We start from the raw sequence: 26905 nt of genomic DNA on the forward strand, positions 1-26905 counted from the left end.
ATATAGTGTTATGTAACATCTCCGGACTTCGGTATTCTCTTTTGTGTAGTCATGGCAACAATAAGACTTTCCTCATAAAGCTATTGTGAGAATTAGATGACGACATGTGTACATATGCATATGTATTTAACCCAGTAATTTTCAATTGGTGCAATTGGTGTACCTCAATGGGTGGGCTGCAAGAATTTTGAAAACATGCAATATCTAACTATTTAGTCAGAAGCACTGACCTTTTTTCCCTTAGACTTTGTTAAAAAAAATTAACAACAGCCAACACAATAATAGCCACCCTTTGTGAATGAATCAAAATTATACCTATTTTTTGTTAGGTCAGCAAAAACGCATATTTTTGGTGTGCCATAGGATTTTAATAATTTATGTGTGCCAAAAGATGAAATAGGTTGAAAATCACTGATTTAACCCAATGCCTATACATAGAAATAGTAGTAGGAATAATAATAACTCCAAATATTCATTGTGTCTTTATCATAATTGGAAAGTGCTTTTCCATATGACTGTACGTTTTCTTTTCTCTCTGGGAAAGCTTCAGCAATGGTTTATTGCTTGTTTGAAGTGGTTTCTAATTTCCTAGAGGGCTTTGGAAGCCTTCTGTGTGCAATTCTTCACAGTCCCGAAGGGAAGAATGTGGGGTTCTACATTCTTTTTAATAAATATATTTTTATTGATTTTAAAGAGAAAGGGAGAGGGAGGGAGAGATAGAAGCATCAATGATGAGAGAGAGAATCATTGATTGGCTTCCTCCTGCACACCCCACACTGGGATGGAGCCTGCTAACCTGGGCATGTGTCCTGACTGGTTCATAGGTCAATAGTCAACCACTGAGCATTCTTTATTATATTCTTTATAATTCAGCACCAGAAATATATTTGTTAAGGAGCTAAACCTTTAAATAACCCATATTGTCATTAGAACTGGTAGCCAAACAGCCTAGAAAATGTATTGTATTATTAAAAAATCCACATTTTTTTAGCATCTGCTATCTGTGGGTGTATTACTTATCTAATTTTTTAGTTTCATAATTTTTTGGAAGTTTAGTGAAAGGTATTCATTTATTTCTTTTTCTTTCAGAAATGTGATGTGCTATGGGAAGACTTCCATCAAAAACTAGTGGATGGGTCCCTGCTGACACTGGATACCTATCTGGGTCAATTTCCTGACATAAAGGTATTTTATTCTGTGTCTATAAAGCAAAGAAACAAATGGTTCCATGTGCTTATTGAAACATGGGCAGGAGGAATCAAAGACAGTTGGTAACTTTTCATTTACTTATTGAGATTTTTATTCTGTCCTATCAGTTTGAAATAAAACGTAGTTACAAAATTCACATTTTCCTCTTTTGTTAACGGCCTCAGCTTCTCTCTATATAAATCTTTTTAATCATATAGATATCAAGTCAGAAATCATAGATTCCCACCAAATTTTAACCTTTTTTATTTTGAAAATGTTTTATATACCACTAGAGGCCCGGTGCATGAAATTCGTGCATGGGGTGGAAGGGGAATCCCTCAGCCCAGCCTGTACCCTCTCCAATCCGGGACCCCTCGGGGGATGTCCGATTGCCTCTCACAATCCAGGATTGCTGGCTCCTAATGGCTCACCTGCTTACCTGCCTAATCACCCCTAACCACCTCTGCCTGCCTGCCTGATCACCTCTAACTGCTCCCCTGCTGGCCTGATCACCCCTAACTGCCTCTGCCTCTTCCCGCACCCAGGACCCAGGATTCCCTCCTCTGGTAACAGTCATCCAGGACCTGGGTTTCCCTCCCTCTGGTTGGCCTAGGGCACCCAGGATATGAGGTGGCTTCACTGGGGCCAGCGGCAGCTGCAGGGGACTGTGGACCGGCAGGCAGCTTTGCCTGGGCCACAGCCACAGGCTCTGGAACCCGGGACCATGGAATGGGTGGCTTGTCCCTGTATATTGGAACAAGGCTGAAACAATCTCTCTCTCTTGCTGTAGAATACACATAGAGTTTCAGCCCAGATAGAAAATTGTGGAACCATTTCCTATGACGAATAGTTGAGGAAATAGCAATATTTAACTTGGGAAGGAAACAATTTGGAACTGTAGAGTAGGGGGGAATAGCTGTTTCTGATACTTGAAAGAGTTTTCTTTAGTGAAAAGGAAGTTAGAAATGGATACAGACTTAATTTCTTTAGAAAGTTAGTACCGAGTGATTATGGAATGAATGGGTTATTGATGGGAAGGAGGGTTATGATTAAAAATACTGAGTGGAGAATTTTCACAGCATGAAACACAGTTGACTTCCTTCCCTCCCATTAAAATCAACAGGCCATGTGTCTTAAAACTTCAGGCAAATTTCCAAATATTTACTGCAGCTCATCAGTGAGGTCTGTGGAGTACCATTCATGAGGGGTTGTGTTTGACTTCTCCAACTGTGATTGGCAGGGCACCCAGTGTTATGGTTCTTATTATGCAGCATTAATGTCTGGAACCAATGTTGTCACAAGAGCCAGCTTGTCACTAACCCAGGCAGGCTTACAGCTGTGAGCAGTTATTGTAAAATGTAGTTTAGATTCTGTCTTAGCGACCAAGCATGAGCAACTAATTATATACTTACAGCATGATGCCATAATGAATCCCAAACTGGGGTAATTATAGAAATTTTTAAAAAGCAATATATTTTTTTTTACTGCATAAGGTCAGTTCACAGTGGGAAATCTAAAGAAATTTAGATTGGATTGGATGGATGAAATAAGAATTGTATCATATATAACAGTAAAAGCATAATATGCTAATTAGACTGGACTTCCTTCTGGATGGCCTTCCAGACAACCTTCTGGATGAGGCTGCAGCAAGTGGGGGATGAGGCAGAGGCAGCTGCCTCCATAGAGGGGACCAAGCCCCAAGCCCCTTGCACGAATTTTATGCATCGGGCCTCTAGTTTTCTATATAAAAGCTAAAGTACACTAACTCTACCCTTACTTAGGAGATTTGCCTCTTCCCCCCCCCCCCCCCCACCAAGTTTCCCAAATATCAGATAGGTAAGGAAGTAAGATTGATTTGTTTTTCTAATGCAAAACTGTCTGCACCAAAATAAGGAATGGCCTTCAGCATAGTCACTTCTACAGGGTGAGTTGTACTCTGTAATTGACTTGTCACCCAAGAAAATGAGTCACATTATTTACTTCACTTCTTGTTTTGCACAGAATCTAAGATGACCCAGTGCACTATTTCATCTTATTCCCGGGCTTGGAAGTAATTGAATTTTGGCTGCTTTCGAAAATCTAATTCATCTTCAGAGAATCAAGGTTTTGCTTCTTGGAGCAAAGTCCACAAAGCAGAGCTTTATACACGTTTACCTGTCGTTACACAAGGCCACTGTTTCAAGGGACAGCTTTCCTTTGGTCTAACAGATATTTGCTAAAAATGATTAGCTTCTATCATCCCATAAGCCATTGTATCCACCATACTTTATTTGAAGGGTTCCTTTCTACCCTGCCTGGGCTTATTCATCACTTATCTTTAAGTGAATGTGGTGTGTCAAGCCATACTTTCCACTACGAACAACAGTTGGAAATGGTAGGTACAGAGGCTAAAATGAAAGCGATTGGAATGAGAGAAACTGCCCCAGCCCGCCTCACCAGCCCTGAAGGGGCTGTAGAGGAATATCATAGACTGCCAGATGGTAATAATTGAATGACAGATTGCCAGAGAAACCCAGGAGCTGGTAGAAGAAGTTCTACCAAGAGTTGGGAGTACGTCTTGGACTGAGTGAGGCAAGTGAGGCCATTAGGATTCAAAATTATGAGGAAGCACCTCTTCCTGGCTGGTGATCCTGCACTTACCTGAATGTGTGCCTGTGGTGTCTCACTTGCCTCACCCTCCTTTAGGCTGGTGCTGTAGGGGAGCTGTTATCTAATTTATCATTTGGTACAGACTTCCTAAGCAATTCTGGACAAGTTAGAGGTTGATATCTTCTCTCATGGGTTGTTACTTATTTCTTATGGGTCCTATTTCATAATTTTTTATTGAACATTTTGCATCACACATAGAAAAGTAAAGATTGAAGTAATATTTATGACTTTTTTTGTCCGATAGTCAATCTAACTGTAACTTGAGCTGGGTCTGGGTTTTGTTGTCACTGTTGTTACTTTCCATGCATTCTGGCTTTCAGAATCCTTTATGGGCTATCGTGGGTGTTTGTGCTTGTGAAAACACCTGCTAGTATAATGTCTTCAGACTCTTAAGTTGAAGTCTAGTTTGTGCTTCTTTTTTGACTCACATACTGTGAGTCCATGGACACCAGAGAGTTTTTCTCAGCGTTCCTGCTCCCCATCAGATTTAAGTTGTCCTTTTATGCCTGCATTGCAGAGTGCATGTGGTCTTTTGCTATTGCCTGTCCTCCAGTGGTAGGCAACTATTGCTTGTTTTCAGTACTAGACTTGCAGTGGGAGCAGGGCTGTTTTCTGTTATACTCTCGTGGCCTTGTGTTAGGTAGAATTTACCTAGTGCCTGTGATTGGTCTTGAGCAGTAGTTTTCTGCCTCTGCCCTCGTGAGAACCCCCCCTCTGCTTGTTATAGGAGTTGTATCTTGGACTCAAGGAGATTTTATGTCCCTCCCACGTGAGTAGCCACTTACCCTCCGTGTAGCAATTACATCTGCAGGTATTCTAGGGGCCACAGGGGTTCTATCCTCTCACCAGAGCAAATTGGTTTTGCTTCTATGCATTAGAATCAGCAAATCTTCTCCTGGCCTCTGTGGGCGAGAGGATCTGTTGCTATCTTCTCCAACAGCTTAAAGCGTTTGTTCTTCTAAGAGGAAAAGATCCCTGGAATTGGTTAGGGCTTTGTGTCCACCCCCTAGCTGTCATAGATCCATCCCTCATTCTCCCTGCACTGTGAGGGAGTTTCTTGTCCTCCACCTTCTGACACATCCAGAGGAGGCCCAAGGAAAGAGTGCCCCTTAAATGCAATTTCCTCTTGTGTCTTGACACCCAACTATTCTAAACTACAGGTTAGCCCCCACTAAGCCTTTGATGATTTGTTAAAATTTTAGTTGACCTCTTCTTACCCATTTGCATCTAGGAGACAAACTTTACCTGTGCCCTGCCAAAGGTGAAATGGCTTGCATGTCTCCTTTCTCACTGGAGGGACTTGTCCCTCTTTAGAATTGAGATTACTTTATTGTCTGGTGACCTTAGGTCTCTGGTACAACCAAGAAAATTATGTTTTTATGTATTACCAGATTTTTTCTTGTTTATGTGGGAGGGATATTCTTTGCAGCTCTTTATGTCCTCACCGAGGATGGAAGTCTCTAGGAATCAATATATTGTTTTAAGCCCCTGAGATGACTCCAATGAACAAACAGATGGAGGAACATGTCAAGAAAAAGGATTTTTTTATTCCTAAGAATCTACTTTAGAGAACTGCTTTATAAATCTGCTGTCTGTGTGAGTGTAACTAGAATTATATAAAGTCAATTCTACTATTTTGAAAATAGAACATTTAAAGATTTAAAATACAGGCTAATACCACTTCTAGAATTTTTCTGGTCTTCGACTATAAATTCTGCTTTCCATTCCTCATGACTAGTTTGATTTTTTTTATCATAAGGGAAGACATTTACCTAATGGTTTCCACATAAATGATTGAAGGCAGTGGTCTGATTTCCACGGGTCACTTGTCTACTTAAATTCCAATTCACCTTGATCTCCAGCTAAGATCTCTGGACAAAGAAAGCATTTTAGCAGAAAAAAAATAAAAAATAAAAAATAAATCTCTGACCAGGTGTTTTTCTTAATACACATATTTTCCTTCGGCAGAATCGCATCGCCAAGCGCAGCAGGAAGCTGGTTGACTATGACAGTGCCCGTCACCACCTGGAGGCTTTACAGAGCTCCAAGAGGAAGGATGAGAGCCGAATCTCCAAGGTAGGGATTGATCTTCCTGTTGAAACCATTCCATATTCCGTGACCTACAGCAACTGTGCTTTAAAAAAATGAAATATTGTATTTCCTTTTTAAAGGCTATTGGAATCAGGACAGAATTTAAACTGAAACATGTTGCTTGTGGGCTGCTTCCCATCATTTTTAGTTAACGATAAGGTTTTTGATGTTATTGTAGATTTCACCTGGGTGACACGACTCATACATTTTGATCAGAATAGACTTGCCTCGCCCCCACTCCCAAACAATGCTGTAGGATGAGAGAAAGGAATGTGTCCCTGCGCTTTCTCTCTGTGTTTGTGCTCCACACTGGATGCTAAAATGCAGATACAGATAGGAACCGAATTTGAAAATCTCAGACATAACGTGTGATTGAGAGTGCAGACAAGTGCTGGATTTGCATAGCATTCATTTTCTTTTAGGAAACTCATATTAGTAACTTTTACAGTATGTCAGTCATTTACAGATGCCGCTTAATTGATGGCATCTGATAACTACTCCCTTCTCTTCCGGTCTTGCTTCCTCCTATCTGCCTACACACAGCTGCCTGGTTTTCCTACAGCACAGATTTAGATATGTTTCTCATTGCTTAAGTCTTTTAATGGCTTCCATGGCTGGTAGAAAAAATTTAAATTGCTTAGCACAGCATGTGCGACCTTCTCTATTTGCTTGTGACTCACCCCTTTATCCTTATCAACTTCCCTGAATTTTTTTCCCTCTCCTCTCCTTCTATGCACACATCCTGAGCTAGAGGCTCCATGATTTACATATCAGTTCCTGAGCAGCCACAATAACAGCTGTTCTTCATGGGAGGCCTCAGAGATACCAGCCACATGTTCAACACTTCATCTCCATCCCCTTTCCTTAATACTCCCACCACCTGTCAGTGGGCATTACTGTCTCCATTTTATGAATGAGGTCGCTGAGGTAAAAAGTGATATGACAAATTCACAAGGTTAGTGCACTGAAATTCCAACCCAGGGAATTCTACCTTTATGTATTGCAATGCTTTAGCCTCTCCCTTCTTCATTTCAATGTAATTTAGACTTTCCACTAGACTGGGGGTTTCTTGGGGAAGCATCCATATTTGCATCCAGAGCAGTGCGTAACAGGCCATTCACACATTTTTATAGAATGAATGAATCTGCCAGAGAATGTAAGAGCACCCATTGTGTTTAATTCAGTTTTCCTAAAATTTAATGTTTCATATTTATTGAATAAAAATGTAGGTATTAAGCAGGCTGTTTTTTCTTCTACCCAAAATATTTCCAGGATTTCATAAAGCTATTTCCATTATATATTTAATTAGAGGCCCGGTGCATGAAATTCGTGCACAGGCAGGGTCTCTGGGCCTGGCTGGTGATCAGTGCCAATCGGGCCGTACAGCTGCCGGCTGGGGCTTCCTTCATTCCACACCACTCCCTGGTGATCAGCACATGTCATAGTGATGGATAGAACTCCTGATCTCCCGATCGAACTCTCGAGGGGACACTTTGCATAGCAGCCTTTTATATATATCGATGATTAAGTTGTGTATAGAAATGGCTTGTGGTATGCTATTTATTTATTTATTTATTTTTAGTGTAAATGCATGTTATGTGTCATTTCTAGGCAGAAGAGGAATTTCAGAAAGCACAGAAAGTGTTTGAAGAGTTTAACGTTGACTTGCAAGAGGAGTTACCATCTTTATGGTCAAGGTAAATATGTTTTTGTATAGGTTGTACCTGTCCCTTTTAGAAGTTTAAGAAGAGTATCTTGTAAAATAAAAATAAAGTGGGGCCACTATCTTAAGAATAAGTGAGGGAATATATAAAAAATACTGAGATAGCTGCTCTCTCTCTGAGCTTTAATGATGATGAAACATTGGGCTCCCTTTGCTTGCTGGAATCTTACACACCACAGGGTACAGCTAAGCCATGAGAAGCCCCCTTCCTCTGCCCTATCATCTCACTCTGTAAATCCTTTATTGTGTACGGGCACATTCCTATTTCTCAGTTAGTATTCTTATCATAAACTTCCTGAGTACATGTTTAATCAATATATTATTTGGTATCTAAGTCCTTTCTTGCTCTTGATTGAGATTTGGAACCTAATCAACCAATTAGGATTCTGGGCTTATTTTTGATGATGCCAGTGAAACAGAAACTTGAATTAAATCAAAGTGTAATTTACACAGATGGATTCAAAAGGATTGAATTACACCAGAGTCCAAAGAGCCCTCCTTCAGAGCAGAGGGAACTGGGGTTGCTGGACTGAATCCTCGGGGCTGGCTAGTGTGTTACTGTTAGGGAGCTAAATAGCCTAAGGGACTTTGCTCATGTCATAGAACACCTGCCTCCTCCCCTCAATGCCTTTGCTTCACCGAGAGGCTTGAGATATTTGTGAATGGACAGCTTGTATTTTCATTTGTTCAATGAAAGCACACTCTGACTTTAGCTGAAGAATTGTAATTGATTTATAGGTCTTTTATTTTTTTTTTTCCCATTACACAAATTTCAGAATCGAAATATACTAAAACCAGACCATTTACATTTGTAAAAATTAAAAATAAACTTCACTATCTCCAGACCTTTATGATACATGTCTGAAATACAAGTAAATGCTTAGGGCAGTGGTTCCGAAGTGTTATTTCTGAACCAGTGCCATCAACAGCACCTAGAGCTGGTTTGAAATGCCATTTCTTCACCCCCACCTCAGACCTGCTGAATCAGAAACAAACCTCCAGGTGACTCTGAAGCACCCTCCGGTGTGGGAACCATGTCAGGGTATCCACTGCATTTTAGGAGATGTGCGCTAGGCTGAAAAAAATGTTATTTTTGTTCATATATTTGATCAGGAACAGTTGGGCATACTTTGGGTTAAGTATTTTATTTAACCCAACGTATTCAAAATGACATAAATAAAACCTGTTTTAATACATGTCATTGCTATGGGTAAGTGGGAAGAGATCAACCAAAGAACTTAATGCATTTATGCATAACCCATGATCACAGACAGTAGGGTGAAGGCCTGTAGCTTGGAGCAGGGTCAGGTTAGAAGGGGTCAATAGAGGAATGGGGGGACACTTTCAACAATAAGTATATATTTTTTAAATATAGTTTTGCTCACCGGTCTTTCCCTTCTATTCTTTCCTCTTTGCATCTCCACATGGTAGACGAGTTGGGTTCTATGTCAATACCTTCAAAAATGTCTCTAGCCTTGAGGCCAAATTCCATAAGGAAATTGCCGTGGTGAGTAATGATATGGAATATGAAGTAAATGAACATTTATTCTGGAAGCAAATGAAGTGGCATAGCATTATACAAAGAATGCGTTCGCTTGCATGTTATTTTCAATTGTGTATTATTACTCTCGGTAATATTTCTACAAGTTTTTTTGTTAACTCTGGTTAAGAAATATATTGAAAGTTTTAAAAGTTTATTTGTGTTTGTGACATTTTTGACACAAATGCTAACTTTTCAATAAACCTTTTTTGGGGGGGCAATAGCCGGAGTAGGCATCAAAATGATTTGCAGCTAACAGACAGGTGGCCTCTGTCCCCTTAGCTTTGCCACAAACTGTATGAAGTGATGACGAAACTGGGCGACCAGCATGCTGACAAGGCCTTCACTATCCAAGGTGCTCCCAGGTAGGCCTTGTTCATCAGAGCCACGTTCATGTCTATTCACCTCTAACGCAATGCTTGTTGTAAGTTCTGCAGTCTGTATCAGCCTATGCTGTTTTACTCATCCTATAAAGTTCTAATATGAAGGAGCCTTCCCATATACCAGAGGCAGACACCAGCCTTACCTAATTCTATGCTTTCTTATATTTTTAAAAAATATATTTTTTTTATTGATTTCAGAAAGGAGGGGGAGACAGATGGAAATATCAGTGATGAGAGAGAATCATTGATTGGCTGCCTCTTGCATACCCCACCCTGGGGACTGAAACTTGGGCATGTGCCCTGACTGGGAATTGAACCCTGACCTCCAGTTAATAGGTTGATGCTCAACCACTGAGCCTCGCCAGCAGGGATGCTTTTTCACATTTACCTTCAGCCCGAGATTTGCCCATCATGGCCTTTTCTCATCTTCCCCATAGAATTGACTCTCTGCCTCTTGGCATTCCATGGGAAATGAGAGCAACGGTATAAATTTTAACATATGATTTCTAGTTGTGCACTTGTTCTTTCTTTGAAGAAAGGAATTCCCCAAACTCATAACCATTAACCCTGATATTTATCACTGGTGATGACATACTTAAAGAATCCATTTTGAGAAAGGATAGAGAAAGTAGGTGAGACCTCACCATCATCTTACCTCCTAACTCCACCTCACAAACACTCCATTGCTTTGCTTGTATTGCGTATGGTTATTTTGAGTGTGCCAATCAAGTACACCAAAGGCCCAGTGATCCACAGGCAAAGTATCTGTGTGGCCAGGGTTGTTTGTCTTTATACCAGCTTTCTCCTGTGATTTTGGAATCCCTTTTAATCTGTCCTTCACAGGCATTATATACTCAAAGAGTGCAGACATTGGGCTGGAAATCCAAAGACCCAGCTTTCAGTTTTGTGACTCTATATGCAGTTAACATGCATTGCCTTTTTTTTCTTCATTTTTTTAATTAAGGTATTATATGTGTACATATATTACCAATTCTCGCCCCTCCACCCCCAACTCCCATACATGCCCTTCTTAAGTCCAAGAGCCTCTCTGGTTAAAGATCTCATTTTTTTCAAGGGGGGAAAGATGCTACTGGAATAAGCAGTGTTAATAGGCAGTGTGACATTCTACATTTGCAATTTTAACATCAATGTATGCACCCATACAAATTACATTTATAGAAATACATATATTTCTGTAAGTATGTAGAAATATATGAATATATATATTTCTATAAATATATAGAAATATATGCCCCACCATCTCCATCTGTCAGTGTGAGGTCTCTCTGAAGGAAGCTGATATTCTTATCTTTGCTCTTTACATCAGCTGTATTCATAGTCACTGTATGGCTTCTGGATGTACTAAGTGGGCATAAAGTGTATCTTCTCCTTCTAAGGGAAAGAATGTTGCCTAAAAGAATGCATGAAATGGGTAGACCTACTATTTCCAGTATAGCTAGGAACAAAGTAAGAAGTAATATCAAAATGACATTTGGGTGTTTCAGAAATAAAATACATCAACCAAATAAAAAACATCTCCTTTATGGAGAGATGAAAGGAATAAATGCATCTGAAAACTTCTAACTTGATAAGTCAGATAAAATGGAGAGAGTGGGGCCATGGTCACTTAACCAATGTTCCTTTCGGTTTTTGTTCAGTGTTCCTCTGCAGAACGAGGTGTGCGTGAGCTCAGTGGGATCTATCTCAGTGAAGCACAGACAGGGGCCGGGCTTCCAGGCAGGGGCCGTGATTGCTGGCACATGGCCCAGTCCTGGGGCGTGGCCTTGCTCTCCCTGTAGCACCCATTCCCCTGTAGAGCGTGCTGCTGCGTACATGCTCATGTAGTTTGGGATGAAGGTCCTGTTCCCTCAGCGATAGACTTTTGGAATTCTTAGAGCCAAAATGTATCCCAAATGCCCTCTTAGTCATTACATTTGGGCTGTTCACAGCACCTGGCCTGGTGCCATGGATGTGGAGGGTTGTCAGTGAATATTTCTGACTCTGGCCCATCACATGATTTGTTTGCACATTTCCAGGTGCCTGAGCTGAGTCATTGCTCTTTAAGGTGTGGAAGCAGAAACAGTTAATGGAATTAATTTCCAAGTGATATCAGGAAGCACTCCTATGAAATCTTAATGAACATCATCCTAAGAATGCCTTTTAACATAAAAGTTATACTTTTCAAGAAAAGTTTTTCTATAGATGACGACATAGCAAGATTCTCCCGTAAATCAACAGTGAAATTAGTTCATTCAGTTCAGCTAATGTTTGACAGATTCTCGCAGGACCTGTTTGGGTCAGTGGAAAGAACAAGGGTTGCATTAGTAAGGCCTGAATTCAGATCCAGTAAATTGCCAAGAAACTTTAGGGGTTTTCAGCCCCTCTGCGTGTGTATTGTGGTGATGAGAGACCATCTATGATCAGGGTCTGGCACACAGTCGTCAATAAATGGTACTAGTTATTACATCAACGTTCATAAGCATCAGGCTTAACCTGGAAGGGGAATAGATAAGTAATGGCTGTGAGGGCTCAGGATTTCTCAGATAAATAAACACTGCTCCTTAGAAGGCCCCTTGCTCACATCTCCTGTATTCGTTCATCTAGTGACTCGGGTCCTCTCCGCATTGCAAAGACACCATCACCGCCCGAGGAGCCTTCACCCCTCCCGAGCCCGACAGCCAGTCCCAATCATACGCTGGCACCTGCATCTCCCGCACCAGCACGGCCTCGGTCACCTTCTCAGGTAGGAAGAGATCAAATACATTGCCGTGACTAGAAGAGCGTCTGGTGGGGTGACCCATCTGGGATAGCCCTGGGGTGCTGGGGCATCGAGAGGAGTTCCTCATTGGGAGATTTGAAGGGGTGAAGCTTTAGGCATTGTGATTGTCACTAAGGAGTCAACTCATTTTTCTTATTTGGATTTTTATTTCCTGTCACACCCTGTACCTGAGTGTTTATCTCAGGCTCTCCTACTCTTCTCTGCTCCTATCTCTTTCTTCATTTCCTAAAGCTCAGTGTAATCCTACGTTCTCTGAGAAACCTCCCTCCTGTAGCTCTTTAGGGGCAATTTATAGACATGAAAAGCTCTTTTGTGTATATGTGATTTCACTTAAAAAAAAATATATATATAGTTGGTTTTAGAAAGGAAGGAAGATGGAGAGCGAGATAGAAACTTCAATGATGAGAGAGAATGATTGATAGGCTGCCTCCTACACTCCCAACACTGAGGACTGAGCCTGCAACCCTGGCATGTGCCCTGACAGGAAATCGAACTATGACCTCCTGGTTCATAGGTTACGTTCAACCACTGAGCCACACTGGCCAGGCTTCACCTTTTTTTTGTATCACCCGCCATATATTGTACATGAATAGACACTCAATAAAAGTGTAGGAAGCAAATGATTGAAAGAAACAGTTAGGGCCAGGGAAAGGCAAAAAGAGAGAACATTTGCCACCCATTTCTTTCCTCCTTTGGATGAAAACGAAATTCCATTGAGAAATCTTGAAGTCTCTAGTGCAGTTCAAGCTTTCAAGTATATGGCTGGGAGGAAGTAAGTAGAATCCCAGGAAGATGTATGGAACCAGATAGACCCTTAAAATTCTTAGGAAAATATTGGAGTGGGAAATGAAATGCTGGCTGCCTGTACATGGTCTCACCGATTCCAGTGAAAAACTTGCTTGACTGTAGTTTAAATTTTTTAAATTATTGCTGAGTTGAGAAGTCATATTCAGTTGCTTCAGAGAAGGTATGGCCTTCTTTCAACCTGAGAGTCACAGGCACCTGCCTTGGTGCTGTGTGTAGCTCTTGTGTTGAGTGGATGGAGCATCAGAGACCAAATTTTTTGATTGGGCCAGTGCTTGTCAGTGCTCAGGGAGACACCCCAGCAGACAGCATTGCTTGCCTACACCAGGTAGGTTTGTTTCTATGTGCAGATCTGCATTTCGGTTAGTGATCTATCTGTCCTCCCAGCTCTGTTCATGCGAGATTTCTGCATGTCTCACATGTCATCTTTGGCTGAGTTACGTATTGCTTGTGTTTATTGCCTTACAGACGAGGAAAGGACCACCTGTCCCGCCTCTGCCTAAAGTCACCCCGACAAAGGAGCTGCAGCAGGAGAACATCATCAGTTTCTTTGAGGACAACTTTGTCCCAGAAATCAGCGTGACGACGCCTTCCCAGGTGAGTGCCTCGTACAGCGGTGGGATGTCCATAAAGCAGCATGGCCGAGGGACTCTCAGGGCCAGCTCTAAAGGGAGTGGCAGAGCCCCAGACAGTTTGACTCCGTGGTTATGATGTCAGGACTGAAGGGTCTTAAGTTCAGTTCCATTCAAGGCACATACCTGGGTTGTAGGCATGATCTCCTGTCCTGGTCTGGGCATGTGCAGGAGCCAACCAACGGGAATCTCCCTCGCTCTCACAGAGATGTTTCTCTCCCTGTCTCTCCCCCTCCCGTCCACTCTCTCTAAAAATCAATGGAAAAGGTATCCTTGGGTGAGGATTCACAAAAAGAAAGAAAGTGGCAGATGTCAGGGCCAGCAATATAATTTCAGTTGCTTTTCAGGTTTGCTCGTCTAAAGCATTTTCAAGTACTTGAAAGTGCTCACATTATTTTCATTTATTAAGATTATGTAGTACATACTTATTGCAGAAAATGGGAAAGTACTGAAAAGTGTAAAATGAAGAATTCTAATAATCACTTAAAACATACCGCTCTTAGTCACAAATATGCTTTGACTTATTTATTTTAATCTTTCCCCCCACCCCCTCTCGTTATATTTTTGCCCACAATACTCAAATTGTATTGTTATATACTGACTTTTCTCTGTAATCTCACTGAGCATGTTTTTTTTCATGCCATAGGATTATCTTTTTTTTTTTTTTAATAAAAAAAAAAATGTTTGACCAGCGTATTCTGTCAGATGGATTTAGCAACCTCTGATTGTGACCACAGTTTGTTTTGAATTTTCCAAGATTTCACCGGCACTTTGGTGAACATCAATATAAACGAATTCATGTTTGCACCTTTATTACTTCTTTTATATGATTTCCCACTACAGAATAGGAAAATGAAGTTAAAGAGGTGAACATTTAAAGTCTTTTGCCCTTCAGTGGGCTTTAATGTATCCATGCACAGGATTTGGCAAATGGAACCATCAGTGTTGCCCTGGGTTTCCAAGCATCTGGTGCCGGTGCTCCACCCCTGGCCGCCCTTAGGGCACGGTAGACCTGTCTCTGCCAGGGGCTTGGCTGACCCCTTGTCTGGAGAATGGTCTTGACTTCCAGAGCTGCTCCTCCTGTCACCAAAGCCAGCTCTTTGTTTTAAGAGGGAACATCCCTAGTCATGCCAGTATCATTCCTCCCAGTGTTCTCAGGATCAGAAGTAATATTTACATTTTGCAAGATGTGTGAGTGCAAGACTTTAATGACTGAACACATCAATAGCAACACTGCATACAACAGCCTAATGATAGTCACATAGAATAATAGAGGTAATGTACTGACATTAGGGGGTTCAGGAGATAGAAAGCGGTGCAGTGGCAAATCATAATTTGTCATTTTTTGGGGGGCCATTTCTCAAGAGACACCGTGCTTTGGGCTGATTTTTTCCCTTCTTCTGTGTGAAATGCTGTTTTTGTGTGGGTTGCTGAATTTGGTAAGCTACCCAGGGTTTGAAATAAGATTGAGAAGGTCCTGTAAGGAGGGGGAATTGCATGTTTATCAGCACAAGGAGAAATCATGCCTGTGGATACACAGATGTTGCCAGGAATAGCTGCCTGGAACCAAACGATCTTACTCAGCACCTGCTGGCACCAGACATTGCTGTGCTGTCTGTTTGCTAACAGCCCAGCTTCATTCTCTGCTACAGTTTCCAGTCTAGAGTGTTTAGGGCAAAAGCATTCTTACTGTCATGTTGCTTTCACCTGGACCCTCTGAGAGCATCTTCCCAATTGTATCACAAAGGGAGAACGTGGCCACCTAGACGCCATGGGTGCTCACCTAAGGACATCTCCATCAGCAGCCGAGGCCACAGAAGTAGAGGAGACATAACACGTGGACCAGTCCTGAAATAAAGATGGGGTTCAAGCAGTTTGAAATGTGTTTATTTACAGTTTGCTGGCTCATAGATAAGGGTCCTTCATGGGGAGGAGGGGAAAACGGTCAAAGCAGTTTTTAAAATTACAAATCGCTGAAGAGGCTGCTAAGTACTTCTGAGAGCATGAACTTTCACTGGTATCGCTGAGTGAGTGTGCTAGGAAAAGTCAAGAGTTGGGAGAGAGGGACAGCAAGCACCTTTCAAAACAACCTTCTCCGGCCGCTGCTGCAGGGAGACAGTTGGCTGGTAGAGTACCTGCTGGCGTGGCCAGTCTTTGGGCAGGCTGCGAAGTTGTTGGGAAGGGAGGGATCTTATCAATCTGCCAGGCGATTTTTTTGCAAAAACTACCTACCGGAGACATTTTGGGGGGGGGGGGTCAGTTTCCTTTATATGATTTTATTTTAACATGGGGAGGAAGCAGAAAGGCATTTCTGTCATTTTTTTCTGAATCTGAGAAGCAGCATGGCTCTAGCAGGTGGACACATGGAAGCATTTCCATGGACTCAGTGGCTGTTAGTCTCATGTCATGATGTCAAGAGAAGGAGTGAAGCAAAGTGTCATATTTCCATCTACTCTTTAGCTTCTTGAGTGAGATAATCTGGTTTATTTTAAATTTTACAGGTGCTGACTTTCCATGAAGCATCCTAACAATTCCCTTCCTTGCTTGTTCCTCGGTAGATACAGATACAGCCATTTTGTGTTGCTTTCGCCATTTGGGTCCCATCCAGCAGTGTCTGATTTATCAGATCTGGGCTGGGGCCAAGCACCTGCTTTTCTAACAAGCTCCCAGGTGATGCTGACACTGCTGGTCTTAAGATCACATGTGAGAACCACTGTTTCACAGCATCGGGATTCCTTCCACGTGATGCCATTTTGTGGCTGTGAACAAAGTACCACAGCAAATTAACGGATTTCTTCCAGGGCAAAAGTCAGCTGGGTCAAGTTGGACCATTTACAATTGTCTATTTAAATATAATGTGACTTTACATGTCCTATACCTAGAGCAGCTGGACTTATACACATGGACATGTGTGCTTATGATATTAGGTACATTGACCAGATTACATGTCAAGTTAAATATTCTAAGTGAATGGATTATCTGATCAGAAAAATAATGTTTTTAGACATGCACAGAGAAATGATTCAAAAATAAACAGAAATCTCAGGAGAAAATGAGATGCCCGCTGCCAAGAAGCAGAGTATTAAAGCTAGGAAGCTGAGATGTACTGAGAAGGTTTTCTCCGGACACATACATTCCATTCCTGTGATCTTCAGGTCATTATCCCTGTTTCAGAGATGAGCAAATCTGTCATCTTTCTGCGACACTGTATGGCTCCAGGGCAGACATAAACAGGCAACCCCTTTTTGCACTTCGTGTAATTCTATCAAATTACTCTTTGATATGAGTGTCTTAAGGTATAATCTCAAGATGAAGGGGAAAAAACAAAACAAATATACAATGAGCCTGAAAAAATCAGCTACACATTTCAAAGACAGCCAAACTAGTATTATGGCTATTTGATAACATTTTTACATAGATATACATGATTACTAATAGTAATTAACTACATTAGCTTCCATTTCCATGTTAAGTATATCCTATATTTTATGTACACTCTATTTGTTGTCTCTATCACTCACGGTAATCTTAATGGATAAAATTATTTTCATTGTATGTATGAAGCTCAATGAAGCTGAATTAATGGCTCAGAGAGAGACAACTACCCTGTTCCCCCGAAAATAAGACAGTGTCTTATATTAACTTTTGCTCCCAAAGATGCGCTAGATCTTATTTTCAGGGGATGTCTTATTTTTCCATAAAGAAGAATACGGTACACATTTATTGTTAAATGGAAATAAAGGAAATTTATTACCTATATACGGTACGGTAGTACAGTAGTTGTCAACACACACCAGACAAACTGAATCCTACAGTATCAAGAATTTACTCATTTATTCAATAACAATCATGTCATCATCTTCTGGAACGTCATAGCAATCCAATTCCTGAATTTCCTGGTGAATTTCTTGTGACTCCATTTCTTTCAGAAACAGTGGACCAAATCTCTCATGTTTAGCCTAGGGGGGGCCTTATTTTCGGGGGGATGCCTTATATTTCACTCAGAAGGAAACCTGTAAGTAGGTCTTATTTTCGGAGGATGTCTTATTTTCGGGGAAACACCGTAGTAAGTGATAAAATTGGGCTACAGATCCAAATTTATTTGTCTCAATCAATGGCTCAGCATAGCAATTGCAGTCTAATGCCTCTTTCCACCCATGATCTCTAAATTCCCATTTGAGCCTCCTTAAGGGGCTCCATTAGATTCCTAAGGGACTTGGCTGTATTTGTGCAGCCTGCAATCTTATGGAGGACTTACAGAGCATTGAGAATTCCTCTGCAGATCTTGAGGATCCCTGTTTGAGAGAGGTGGGGCTGGATCTCCGGGGCAGCTTGGAAGAGCATGGGAGTCACAGGTATCTGACTGCTGTCCTGATCAGCGGCGTTGCAGATGGGGGACCCAGGGCATTATATAACTTCCTTCAGTTCAGTCTCCTCATCTTTAAATGGGGAAAAAGATGCTATCTGTTCTTCAATTTTTTGTAATTATTAGATAAGCCAGGTAAATTGCAGATTGGGGAATAGGGTAAAGTAATTCTTTTAAGGCAATAATGTTGTTGTCATCAGACTGCAGCAAAGTGCACGAACACAAGTTAGTTTTTTACCACAGTGCCTGTCTAGCACATTCTAAGTGTAATATGTGTTTTCAAAATGTTAAAAATGTAATTTGTACCGATATAAAAGTTGTGACAAAACTCATGCAGACTTTGAATAGGGGCCAAGGGAATCAGTTGACAGTTTTGTGGCTGTAACTCGTAAAGAAGGAGGGATGGGTCTCAGTAGAGCATTATCCTTGTGAAATTTAAAAAAGCATAAATGTGAGGAGTAATCATACTGGAAAACAGATAACTCAAGAAAGAGCTCAAAATCAACACCATGATGTTTAAGCAGATTTTCTTCTACAATGAGTGTAAACTAAAAAATATACATATATTATCTGCTATGGTCCCAAGTTTTCCATACATTCCTGAGTTAAATTATTTTATGTTTATGACCAGTATTAATTAAAATAACTCCTGTTCTTTTAAGTTTTTCTCTAAACAGCTGTTCTTATATAATACTTTATCCATTGTTGTGATATTTCCATTTTTAGACAACAGATGGTCAAAATTGAAGCTTATATGAAATATCAAACACATGTAACTTGAATTGTGTGAAAACCAATTTGAATTCTCTTTACCATGTCTAGTTTATGGAGACTTTATTTCAGTTCTGCCTCATACTGTGTAACTTGAGCTTGGGTTAGGCCAACTTCAATCCCACATTGTTTTTCCTATATCATGATACTATAATAAATGAACAAATGTTAATATTTCTTTCTATAAGTTTTTGCTATTATCATAGTAGGACTTTAGTTCTGTGTCCTATTTGACTTACCATCTCTCTAATCCAAGAATGTTATTGGGCTAAGAGCTCATTTTGTGATGAAATCTGATAGTCCAGAAAAACAATATTATGGATGAGGAATGGATACATGAAAACTAACTCTAGGGATAGAGTACCGCTGAGGATGAGCCACTGGGGGCAGGCTACCCCTGGGATGTGGTCACAGTAGATAATGATCCCTTCCTTCTTCCTTTTAAAATTTAGCTTCACAGGGGACATCATAGCAGTGAGTTACTGTGATGAGTTGATGCCTTGGGCCATTTTATCCATCCGATCATCTGTAATTATTGACCTGAGATGTAGGAACTAGCAGAAAAGAGGAGTCCTTAGGTCTTTATGGCAGTAGGGTACATATCTCAGACATTCTCTTTGTTGGTTGAACTTGGAGCTGGCAAAGGACAGCAACTGAAACCTGAGCCACGTTCCTGGGCATCGCAGGTTTTACTTGGCCAGAGTTGGTCATTTCCCCTTTCATCACATTTAGCTAGTGACTCTGGGAGCAAGTGGATGAGCCAGCCTAAATGGTAAGCTACCACTGGAATATTGATGAATATTAGAGGATTGTGTGGGTTGTTTGATGAAGTCTTATCAGATTCAAGCTGTGCATGTTTTCTTTCGTTTTGTTTGAACAGAATGAAGTCCCTGAGGTGAAGAAAGAGGAGAGTCTGTTGGATCTGGACTTCGATCCTTTCAAGCCTGACGTAGCCTCTGCAGGTTCTGCTGGAGCGACCCACTCCCCCATGTCTCAGGTATTCAGTGGTTTGTATGATGTTGGAGATGATATTCCACAAATTTTAATAAGCTTGGAAGAAAGGGTAAAATGGAAAAGTTATCAATATCAGTTATTTTTAAAGCTCCCTCTACCATTAGCTTTCTCTGTCCATAGAGCTGGAATAACCATGCATTCCAGTTTGCCCAGGAGTCATCTATCTCAGAGTAATTATTCAGAGAACCTTTGACGGTTCTGTCTTGGTGGCTAAGAAGATCAGAAAATCATTCAGAATACTTCCTTCTCAGAGGCCTTGATGTGCAGGCAGACAGCAGAAATCATGGACTTCCTTTGCCTTACTCTCCAGTGTGCATTACTTTAGTGCAGAAGGGAAAGTAGTTCTGCAGTGGATGCTGTGATGGTTAGTGGGTGAGATCCCACAGCATTTCTGTCTGCAAGTTTGAATCAAGAGATACCTCTTTTTATATCAACTCATGATTATATGGATCCATAAGTTGTGGAACTTTGTGTGGATTTAGGACTAAGAATCTTTCAGATTTTTTTTTTTTAAAAGGTGACCTTGGTTAAATCTTTAAAGTCTTGATTCTGGAGAAAAAGCATTACTGCAGCTTGGAAAGTTGCACAACTGCTCTGGCTTCTCGGCAGCCATCATGGAGTCACCACACTATGATCCAGCTCTAATCACATCTCTCCTCCTTTGCTAGAAGTCTTAGGCTGAGGTAACATCAAGAACACAGCTGCTCAATTCTGTTAGCCTTTTTTCCCCTTCACTCAAAGTGATCTCCATTACCCATCACCTGACCCCATGCTTTAAATCCATGTTCTTACTGCTAGCAGAACACCTCACCTTGTGACCTCTGTTGTGTGCACACAAGTGAACACATCCTTTCATGATCCTGAGGCTTGATAAGCATGACGTTTTACATTCCTGCCTTCCATTGGAGAAGATACTGCGGCTGTCTGCTTTGTGCTGTTAGGAGCTGTGATTCTTAAGAGGCTATATAAAGCAAGAAAACATAAACCACCTGGATAATCAGAAAATGCTTATTAGATGCAAAGGAGTCCCTGAATTAATACCTGTGGTTTTCAGTGGAGCTGTTTGCTACTTCCCTCTCAGTCAGTGTAGAGTAGATACTAACCCAGACACCAACCAAGCTGTGCAGAGAGCAGGCTCACACCAAGTGGGTGGGTTCAGTCAGAACCACAGAACCCATGCTCTGTAGTGCAGATTCTAAAGGAGACATCTGGGGTCCCATCTGGAAACTGTCCCGTTCTTAAGTTGGCAATGCCAGGCTCTCTAACTTGCTGATTCAAAACAAGTACATAAACATGGATTAATTCTAGTTACAAAGGCTTGAGCAGAAAAGACTGTGACTTAGCAATAATTCTCAATCACAGAGGGCATCAGAAAAAGAGGTCTTTCTCCCCACTCCTGTCCCCCCCTTTCCCACACACACAGGGCAAGTCATTTTTAAAAATATTTTAATTGATTTCAGGAAGGAAGGCAGAAAGAGAGAGAGATAAAAACATCAATGATGAGAGAGAATCATTGACCGGCTGCCTCCTACATGCCCTCTATTGGGGATAGAGCCTGCAACCTGGGCGCATGCTCTCTTTTTTTTTAATTTAAATTCTTTATTGTTTAAAGTATTACATATGTCTCCTTTTCCCCCATTGACTTCTCCCCGGCCGCTCCCACTCCTCAGCACATGCCCTCACCGCCCTACTGTCTGTGTCCATGGGTTATGCTTATATGCATGCTTATAAGGTTTTTGGTTGATATTTTACGTGTCCTGACCGGTATTGAACTCGGGACCCCAAACTGGCTAGAGCAGGGCAAGCCATTTTTTGAACCATATGCTGAATAATAAATAATTTTTATATTTAAAATTCCAGTAGTAAGCATAATGAATCCATATGTTTGAGGATTATTTTCATGATTACCAATTACTTGAGCTATTGAAGAACTACTTTTCTGGGGTTCATGTACCATCAAACTGATCATAATGCCTCCTCTTCAGTTTGGTGTAAGGGAAAGAGGAACTAGCATTAGCAATAATTAGGATCTGCACATTTCCTCAAAGATGTGATCAACTGGCATCTAGATACCTTGTTTGCATCATTTAATTGTGTGTATATGTGTGTGTATTACAGTAACCCCACTCACCATGTTTCAGATACAGTTTCCTACTTGTATAGCAAGAGGCACGTTGGTAGAACTGTGCTATCCAATATGGGAGCACGAAGCACATCTAGCTGTCTAAATTTAATTAAAATAAAATTGTGTAAAATGAAAAAAAAAATGGTTCTGTGACACTAGCACATTTGAAGTTCACAGGAGCCACATATGACTAGTGGCTGCCATATTGGACAGCACAGATAGGGAACACTGTTACCACCAAAGAGTGTCCTGTTGAACGGTGCTGTATTAAATACTTCAAAATGCTTATTGTTTTATTTCAAGAACATTTATCATCTCAGTAATTTTTACATGCTTGGGATTTGTATACTAACAGTATTTTTGTCTCTTTGCTTTCAGACACTGCCCTGGGACTTATGGACGGTAAGAGTACTAAGCATTCTACATGTTGATGTATCTGGGTCCCTGGGAATTTAGAAACCTTGTTATATTTTATTTCATCTGTAATAGAAAGAAAGCCCAAACATTCTAAGTAATGATGCAGTCCCCTGACGGATCCAGGTATTATCAGCACCAGAAATAATGGTGAGGAAAGGGTGCCCGTGTGCCAGACTCCTGGATGAGCAAGAGTTTGAGATTCCCCTTTATGCTTCTTCCTGGGGTTATTGGTGGCCAGAAGAAGTGCTTTAGTGAAGGACATGCACATTTGTTATTGCTTATAGAACACAAGAGAAACATAAATGGGAAAATGTAAAGCATTGGCTACCCTGCTTAGGGAACAGTTTTCTTTCCTTTTTTCTTTTTCTTTTTTTCTTCACCTGAGGATATTTTCCCATTGATTTTTAGAGAGTGGAAGAGAGAGGAAAAGATAGAGAGAAATGTTGATGTGAGAAAGACACATAGATTGGTTGCCTCCTGCATGAGCCCTGACCAGGCCCAGGCTGGGAAGGAGCCTGAAACTGAAGTACAGGCCCTTGGCTGGAATCAAACCCTGGACCCTTTGGTCTGCAGGCTGACGCTCTATCCGCCCAGCCAAATCATCTAGGGCCTCATTTTTCTTTTTAATGAAGCTTAACAATAAGAATTTGAACTTTAGAGCCAGACAACCCCGGATTTGAGTCCAAACTCTACTACTGATAGCAATATGACTCTGAGCAGTTTCTAAAAGACTTCCAGCCTCAGCTTCTCTCATCTGTAAAGTAAGGGTAATGACACCTATTGCAGAGTGTTATGTGAGGATTGAGAGAGATATCGTTTGTAGAATATTTAGCCCAGTGTCTGAATATACCAATACAAGATAGAAGCACGAGGATACGTGCTTTCAGAATTCAGTGTTGAGAAAAAGATGCAAACAGGGCTTGAGGTGGCAGCCTCTGTGGTATGAAATTGAAGATTGGTTACACTCATACAGAGCCTCACATCGCTCAGACTAGTCTTTGTCTGCCCTGTCTTAGAACAGCCCTGGTCATTAGGTCTTTAGAACTCAACTTGAGTTTCATGTTTTCTTTCTTTCTTTCTTTCTTTTCTTTTCTTTTTTTTTTTTTTTTTTTTTTAGTGATACAGCAACAGGAAAGTTTAGAAGATCTAACTCTTCATGAGATAGTGGTCTTTTGAAGTGGCTTTGCTACTTTCTTCCCTAAAAACAAAACCCTGGCTATCCCAGTCCCTGCCACAGGAGCAGAGTTTATAATCTACATAGGATCCTTGAAGCATCATGGGAAGCTCTCAAGACAAGAGCTAAAAAAATGTTTGACTTGTATATTCACAAAAATGGATGCATGGATTGGCATTCGGGACATTTGAATTCTAGTCCCAACTTGGTGTTAATTTTCATGGAGAGTAAGAGGAAAATGCTACTTTTTTGTTATTCCAGTATTTTGTATCTTTAGTTGGAGCTATACCATATTTTTCTTCCAATGCCTGAAAAGGATATGGTGAGGGGGGAAGTATCATCCATGATGAATATTACTTTAGAGGGCAAACCTGCTAGAAATGGTAGAACTGACAAGTTTGGGAAATAATAGCTCCCTGGACATGATCACGCCATTTCTGGATCCTCTCCGCTCCCCAGTGTTGTTTCTTTGCATCCAGACAAAGCTCCTAGGATGGGGGGGAATCTGAAGAGAATCTGCCAGGCAGTCAGAGTAGCTAGTATCAGATCATCCTCCATCCAAAACCCACCTCAAAGGCAGATCCAAGTGCAGGCTGGTTGGGGAAGACTTTATTCTGGTATTGTGTCAGAGCAGACAGTGGTGGGTAATTTTGTGGTTGCTAGAGCTTGCTGCTGTTCTCATGCTTATTTATGTGAAACTTTGTATTTCAGAGTCTGCTAGAGCAATAGCTATAAAACATTGTTGATACTAGAAAATTGCAGAGGCTTTCTGTATGTTTCAGTTGTATAATCTTCACAGTTTTGGGACCGAGTTCATTCCTATCACAAAATAAGTTATAAAATTTCATCTCAAACCAGTGAAAACCACAGCCATTAGCAAAACATAGACTCTGGAGAACATGGGATTTTAATGTATGAGCAAATGTTTTTCTCTTGGCTTACGACTTGTATTATTATTTATTTTTTTACTCATGCAGACAAGCACTGATTTGGTCCAGCCGGTAGGTAAATATCCAGAAAATTCTGGATTTTTAAAAATTGAATATGTATTGTATACATGGTATATTATCTAAAATGAGCTTTGTTTTCTTTTCTTGTGGCATTGTCAGTCACAGATTTAACCTTACGCCACTTGTTTAATGTAATACTCTCTAGTTTTGTTTAACTGGTGCTACCCTACTAAAGAACTTTGTGTTTTTCATCAACTCTTACCATGATCTGTTTCATCTTGTGTTCTTTTTTTCCTTTGCTGTTCTGCGTACTCTAAAGACTGACTCTTCAAAAAGTCTTTCCTTGTGTAACCTGATCATGGAGGAAACTCCAGAGAGGGGGTTGGCCGAAGAAATTCAAAGATCTCAGATTGACCTAGGCTCATTTTCTTGGGGCCCTCATGCTAGTTCAGAGAGATTCAGCCAGAAAACAACCTTCGCTGTGTCTCAGGAAGACTCTGCATGTCTCTCTGAAGCTGAGCAAGACATGGGATTACCCATCGGGATGTTTCCTTCGGCTGATGGGCACACTGTAGCCGAACAGGGTGAGCATGTCCCAGGGCCAGCCCCTCCACGTGGAGATGAACAACTATCCCCAAAGCCCATGCCTGAGGCTGAATGTGCCATTGTTGCTTGTGTGGAGACGGAGCAGCCTTATGACTTACCTGACTCAGAGATGCCAGCCATGGAAACTGGTGGCTTCGTCAAAGAAAGTCAAGAAGATCTTAAAAAGTCAGAAGAAGAGGAAGAGAAAGAGAAGACAGAAGATTCTATGTGGGCAGGTGTGGAGACATGTGGAAAGGTAGACATTGGAGCTATTGCTATCAAGACACTAGAAGGTACAGAGGGATGTGAAGAGAAAGCGTGTGAAAGTGCAGGAAGCGGGGTAGTTGATCTTCTTAAGACAATAGGAAAACGGGACCAGGAGACCTTAAAAATCAGTGAAGAGGAAACTAGGAACGATCTAGGAGTTAGGTGTAAGGAAATTGTAAAGACCAATGAAAGGTATTTTGAGAACATTGACATATCAGAAAAAGACATGGCAGATGAATTTACTGACAGAGACAAAGTACTAGATGAGAGGATTCAAGTAATAACAAGTAATTGTGAAATTATAGAAGGCTCTGGAGGCAAGCCTGGCAATCACATAGATTGTTTGAATCTGCCTCTCCAGACAGACTCTGTGCCTAATATTGAAGATGCCAGCCCTGAGGGATGGGATTTATCTAGAAAAGATATAAAGAAAAATGTAGTAGGTCCTCCTAACCATGCTATGATAGATCATTCAGCACAGGGGGGTACAGATGCTGAAGAGATTCAATGTGAGCCTGTGTTACATGCACCTCAAGATGACAGGGATGGAAATCAGGCTGCTTATTTATCAATGAAACATGAATTGGCAGCTTGGTCTAGGACAGATCTTAATTATGCTCTGGAGATGAATGCAAACAGAAGAGACTGGTGTTTGTGTAAGGCAGAAGACTCATTAATAGAGGGGTCTGCAAGTACAGTAACTTGGAACTGTAGTCATACCATTAACTTGCCACAAATCATGAAAACAGACTCTTGGGAAACAGATCCAGGTCAAATCTTGCAGCCGGCTTTGGATTCAGCAATAAATAATATGGATATATTGGAATTCTCTGGTAGACCAGATGGACAAGCAAGTGGATTTGCCAGTTGTCTTGATTCTTTTAACCACTGGTTTATCAGTGATATGGGAGGCTTAGATAATTGCTGGGGACATTTTGATACTACTGTAGTTGAGAGCAAGAAAGAGTTGGAGGTGGACTTACAGGCAGATGTATGTGAGGGACAAGCCATTGATAGCTGCTGGAAACAAAGCCAAGAGAAAGTTAGACTTTTGTCTCTGGGAACCTCCCAGAATGTTAGCACCGAGAGTTCTGCTAGTCCCCAAGATGATGGCACCAACAACTCAGATTTATCTGAAGATGAAATTGCTAATCAGAGATATGGATTGTTGTACCAAGAAATTGGGGCTGATAAAGAAGAGGTACTTACCCAGTATGTAGTATAGACTAGACAAAGACTTCTGTAGGTTCTATTTTTCCTAATGTTTCCCTCCCACTTCATTGTCCATCACTGTCTTCTCTGAGGCCTGCCTATCTCCCTGACAGAATATCATTCTTGTACCTTTTACCTCCTGAAATCTGTGCAAACCAAACACAAATAGGTTGACCAAAGAAAGAAAGAAAGAGCGCTAGCTGGTTTGGCTCAGTGAATAGAGCATCATCCTGCA

General features: G+C 41.1%; 1 protein-coding gene across 4 annotated transcripts in view; it reads left to right on the forward strand.

The window, feature by feature from the left end:
• The window catches only part of AMPH (amphiphysin), a 117050-nt gene that overhangs the window by 64487 nt on the left and 25658 nt on the right, over positions 1–26905 (forward strand). For 2 of the 4 annotated variants that reach the window (XM_084896416.1, XM_084896415.1), the window contains exons 5-15: positions 1090–1185; positions 5806–5913; positions 7540–7625; positions 9083–9158; positions 9474–9556; positions 12179–12317; positions 13626–13754; positions 19807–19923; positions 22444–22467; positions 24634–24657; positions 24926–25447. In XM_084896416.1, coding sequence (XP_084752542.1) covers positions 1090–1185; positions 5806–5913; positions 7540–7625; positions 9083–9158; positions 9474–9556; positions 12179–12317; positions 13626–13754; positions 19807–19923; positions 22444–22467; positions 24634–24657; positions 24926–25447 — 1404 coding nt within the window. The remainder of the gene's footprint in view (positions 1–1089; positions 1186–5805; positions 5914–7539; positions 7626–9082; positions 9159–9473; positions 9557–12178; positions 12318–13625; positions 13755–19806; positions 19924–22443; positions 22468–24633; positions 24658–24925; positions 25448–26905) is intronic. The other 2 variants (XM_084896418.1, XM_084896417.1) reach the window with 1 other exon arrangement.

Source organism: Pipistrellus hanaki (assembly GCF_964339955.1).
Source record: "Pipistrellus hanaki genome assembly, chromosome: 10".
Classification (NCBI taxonomy): Eukaryota; Metazoa; Chordata; class Mammalia; order Chiroptera; family Vespertilionidae; genus Pipistrellus; species Pipistrellus hanaki.